General features: G+C 51.1%; 1 protein-coding gene across 2 annotated transcripts; it reads left to right on the top strand.

Moving 5' to 3' along the window:
* The first annotated feature begins 1,623 nt into the window (after positions 1-1,623).
* LYSMD4 (LysM domain containing 4) lies at positions 1,624-4,159 on the top strand. Of its 2 annotated transcripts, none has more exons than XM_059418482.1 (3): positions 1,624-1,730; positions 2,947-3,236; positions 4,133-4,159. In XM_059418482.1, the coding sequence occupies exons 2-3, from the start codon at positions 2,955-2,957 to the stop codon at positions 4,142-4,144; spliced, it is 294 nt and encodes a 97-aa protein (XP_059274465.1). In that variant the 5' UTR covers positions 1,624-1,730; positions 2,947-2,954; the 3' UTR covers positions 4,145-4,159. The 2 variants fall into 2 exon arrangements, with proteins under 2 accessions (XP_059274465.1, XP_059274466.1); XM_059418483.1 differs by lacking the exon at positions 1,624-1,730 and adding an exon at positions 1,741-2,438.
* The last annotated feature ends 523 nt before the right edge of the window (positions 4,160-4,682 follow it).

The raw sequence follows: 4,682 nt of genomic DNA, 5'->3' as shown, positions 1-4,682 counted from the left end.
CCAACTCTTAAGGTACTTGCAGACCTCATAGTCAGAGAGGGTTCTCCTCATGGCAAATCTTTTTCTTCCCCTGCAATAATCTTTTTGAATAAAATCTCTCCTTAATCTGGATTGGTTTTTTATTGGACATGCTGAATGAAAGATCAGAGAGTGGCTAATTAATCAAAAATTAATTCAGCTTTGCAGATTCTGATCTGACTCCTCTCCCTTTTAATCACGTTCTTAAATTCTGATGCCTAGACTTGTCAAATACACCAGGTCATGACCAAGCCCTTTGGTCCAGGAGGACAGCTGTGGCTGACAGATGGGCTTTTGGAGTCAGACATATTAGGATTTGAACTTTAATGCTGCCACTTCCTCTGTACCCTGGGTCAGGTCACTTAATGTCTTGCCTGTTGAGCCACTATTTACCGAGTATAGGCTTTGAATTGGACAGAGGTTGTGGTGAGCAAAACAGATGATAATTAGGGACAGGTGGATTCTGGCAATAAAACAAGTCCATCAAATAAGAAGTGAGAAGAAGAAACAGAATGTCCTGACAAAGCATGGAGGGAACATCTAGGTATATGGACTGAGAAAGGGACTTCTCTGAGGCCTGGAGGTCAGAAGGTCCAGCCATGCCAGCAGCTGAGAGAAGTATGTTCCTATGAAGGGCCAGGTGTGGGAGAGCTGGGTGTTCAAAAGCCAGAGAAAAGGGGAAAGTGGATAAAAGGAGTGAGTAAATGGCAGAGAATGCCCTGGCCTTTGTCAGCCAAGATAAAGAATTCAACTTTTAAGTAGGATGGAAAGCCATAAAAGGGAGAGATCTTACTGTTTTAATCTTTTTGCTTTGTGGTTTAATTTGATAACTACTGAGGTGTCATTCCACCCCCCCCCATTAACCATTTGCATACTTTGGTGGATTGTCAGCTCATGCGCCCCACCCACTGGGCTGTTAGTGACTTTCTCATTAATTCGATGAGGTTTGTCTCAATTAAGGATTTTAATCTTTTGCGGTGTTTGTTGCATTTATTTTCCCCTGGTTACGGTTTGCTTTTTAATTTTCGTTTCTTTGGGGGCGTGGTCCTTTTAAACCTTTGTACTTTACTGCGTTAGAGTGTTCCCCCACCACTATTAAGCTTAAGGAGTCCCCCGCCATCGACGTTGGGTGAATTGTGTTGCTTGTGGTCCGTGTTGTCGTGGTTCCATGGTTTACACTGGGGAATTTTTCCATCTTCGTGTGCGGAGAGGAACAAACTCATCCTGCGGTGGTAAGGGCTCAGGATGTGGAGAACCCTGGGTCCCAGCGGGACGCCTCAGCAGGTAGCCCCCACTCTCCCAGGAATCTGCCCCCTCGTTACACAATTGACACAGAGGGCGGGGCTAAAGGCCTCTTGTACAGGCGAGAAAGCTGAGATTCCGCAGAAAGCTGGGAATCAGCGGTAAGCCTACAGCCGAAGCGAAAACTGCAGCTGGGACGAGCTGGTGCCTCGGTGGCAGGCCGGGGGGCGGGGCGAAGGGAGGAGCGGTCGGGGAGCTGGAGCCCCTCCCCGGCCCCGCCCCTCCCCGGCCCCGCCCCCCAGCCGCGTTTCCTGCACTGACCTTGGCACAGCCCGGCTCATTCCAGAGCGCCCCAGCGCTGATTTCATTGGCTGCCTCGCTGTCCCCGCCCCCTGGAGACCTGCTGATTTTCGGGCCCAATCAGCAGGCGCGGCGGCGGCGGCGAGTCTCGGAGGATCCGGGGCGCTGAGGTACCGGGGCTGGCAGGAGGGGCCGCGGTCCTGGAAGGGGAAGCGCGCGGGCCCTCAGCGGCGCCGCGGCTCAGGGGGGTGGGCCGCCCTCCTGCTTCCGGAGGGGCGGCGACCGCCACAGTCTGCGGCTGGCCGGAGGTGGTTGGGGTGGAGGGCAGAGGTTGGAGGTCGTGCCTGTGTGGAATGTTGGGGTCCCGCCCATCTAAGCCCAGGAGCGGGCCGCGCCCCGTTTTTTTTTTCGTCAGCGCCTGTGTGGGGACCGCCCTCCTTGCACGGAAAGGGCTCAGAGGGAAACTGAGGCCTTGGAGCCGCCGGGGTCCCTGGCGGGCCTTGAGCTCTTGAGCTCATTTTGGGAGCCGCCGCCTCCCTCCTCCGGGCCGGCGGGTCCGTAGGGCGCGGGCAGGAGGCGGTGGGCGGCACGGTCGCGCCGGGGGGCCCTAGCTGTCCCCGAAGGCGCCGCTCCCCTGGGCTCCGAAGGGCCCCACGCCGGCAGGTCGGAAGCTGTCATTCACCGCATTTGAGCTCTCGTTTCTGGGACCTCGCTCGGACCGCTCCGGCGTGGCTTTTGCACTGGGCGGGGGGTGAAAATAAAACCAGGCGTGGGATGTAATGAAGGCAAGGGCTGCTGTGAGAAACTGGACGAATTTCGTAGTTCGACAGGAATTTTCTGCCCATCTTGGCCCACATACTACGTAATTCAAGCCTTCGGTATTGGAAATCAAAGTCTTTTATTCTCCTAGTTCTCATAAGCAAGTGCCCTTTGTCTTGACCTTCTTGGCGAGGGGACTCTGGAGTGTGTGAAGTAGTGAACCAGAATTGTTCTGTACAAAAGTTCCGAGTTAGGATCCTCAAAGCAAGGAAGCTGGAACAGCCCTTCGCTCTCATTGCAAGGGTCCCAGCAGCGTCTTTACCCCTGAGACCAAAAAGAGAAATTTCTTTATCTGCGTGGGTTTTGGGGGACACCACCCCCAAATAAGGGGGAAAGGAAGGATTCTTTCGTTCTCTATGCAAAGGGGATGCAGTTAAGGGGAAAAGCTATTTTTTACACCCCTCCCTCTCAACCCATCTCAGTGTATGACACATTGTTTTTTGTACTGATGGTGTCTCTGCAATGATCAGGGAAAAGCGTAATCTCTAACAAGACACTTCTCTTTAATGTAGCCGCAGAGGAATGAATGTGCCTTATGTGGAATTAACCATGGGGTTTGGTTTTCAGTTAAGAAAATGAGGCAGAAGGAAGTGTTAACCAAGACCTTCCAAGGCCCAGCCATTGTCTGTAGGACTCCAACCAGCCACGTTTACATGTTTGAGAATGGTGGTGGGGACTCGGGGGACTCCTCTGAGGAAGAGTCCCACGGCGTGGCTCTGCGGCCCCGGGGCAAGGAGCGCCAGAAGAAGGGTGCCCACCACCCTCACCAGCCAGGAGCAGGGGACGTGGTGCTGCTGCAGCGGGAGCTGGCCCAGGAGGACAGCCTCAACAAGCTCGCTCTTCAGTATGGCTGCAAAGTAAGAAACCCCGCAGGTGAAGGTGCCATCTGTCCCTCGGCTCCTGCGTGCTCGGAGGAACAGAGCAATGCCCTGAAGGGTGGAGGCCATTGCTGCCCCTTCCTGACCCCCCAGAGGTGGTTTGGAGAGGCCTCTTGTAGCCGGAAGGGACTCTCCAATCTAACCAGAGATGGAAGGCAGGTGGGAGTACTTTCAATTCTGAACCTTGAGATCATGAAAAGTGAGGGTTAGGAATCTCACGTGTTGGAGCAGTTCCCTCTCTGCAAAGTACTTCTCTCCCTGCCCCTCCAAACTGAATTTCGGAAACTTTTATTTATTTATTTTTTTTAAGTAGGCTCCACACCCAGTGTGGAGACCAATGTGGGGGGCTTGAACTCAAAATCCTGAGATCAAGAACTGGGCTGAGATCAGGAGCCAGATGCTTAGGGGCACCTGGGTGGCTCAGTCAGTTAGGGCCCTACCTTCAGCGCAGGTCATGATCCCAGGGTCTTGGGATCGAGCCCCAGCGGGGATCCGCTTCTTCCTTTCCCTCTACCCTTCCCCCTGGCTTGTGCTTTCTGTCTTTCTCTCAAATAAATAAAATCTTTAAAAAAAAAAAAAAAAAAGTCAGATGCTCAGGTAACTGAGCCACCCAGATGTCCCCCCCCCCCCCCCCCCCCCTCCCCCCCCCCCCCCAAGCACATTTTAAGACCTACTAGAGCCAAAGATGCCAGCAGAATTTATCCAAGATTTGTTTGGTAGGCTTGCTTTTTTAGCTGCTTCACTTTTTCTGACCCTTTCTTGTTGCTTATAGCTTATTTGGTCAAGTTTTATGTCCTTTCCTAGAACTGCATGATCTAGCCTTTGTACGCTGTGTATCTGTATAACCCTGTTTCTCTCTTTAATTATGTTTTTAGCATTCAGAGTGATTAACATGGCAAAGTAAGTAGGAAAGTATTTATGGAATTGCTGCATTTTCTCCTAGATTGAAACGATTTATTTCATTTCGCTAATGACACTGTTACAACTTTCTGTGGCCTCCCCTAAGGCTATCTAACCAATATATTTTAGAAACCTTTTCCTTAGTTTCTTGTCATTTATCTAACAAGGTTCAAATGGTTAAACACATTGTATAGGATGCTGTATTTCCCAGAAGAAATAAAGAGGCTGGTCTCTAGGGACTTACTGTGGTCTCTCAGTTGTACTGAGATTTTTCTGTAGGCATACAGTGTGGTTTATGGAACATGGGCTGACAATGAATCCAACCCCACACTGAGTGGATGCAGTGGGCTTCTTGGAATACTGATGTCTAACACATCTGTGAAGATGTTACATATAATGCTTCCAAAAAGCAATCAATTTTCCAATTTAAAGTAAATATAAATTTGGTGTTAATTCACTAAGGGCAAAGACAAACAGGCCTCAAGCAGGTCTAGTTTCCAGGTGTGATCTGTTAAAAATATCTGC

This window comes from Mustela nigripes, chromosome 13, assembly GCF_022355385.1.
Source record: "Mustela nigripes isolate SB6536 chromosome 13, MUSNIG.SB6536, whole genome shotgun sequence".
In the NCBI taxonomy this organism is placed as follows: domain Eukaryota; kingdom Metazoa; phylum Chordata; class Mammalia; order Carnivora; family Mustelidae; genus Mustela; species Mustela nigripes.
The sequence above is the reverse complement of the archived record's forward strand: the minus strand, read 5'-3'. Positions and strand labels throughout refer to the sequence as shown.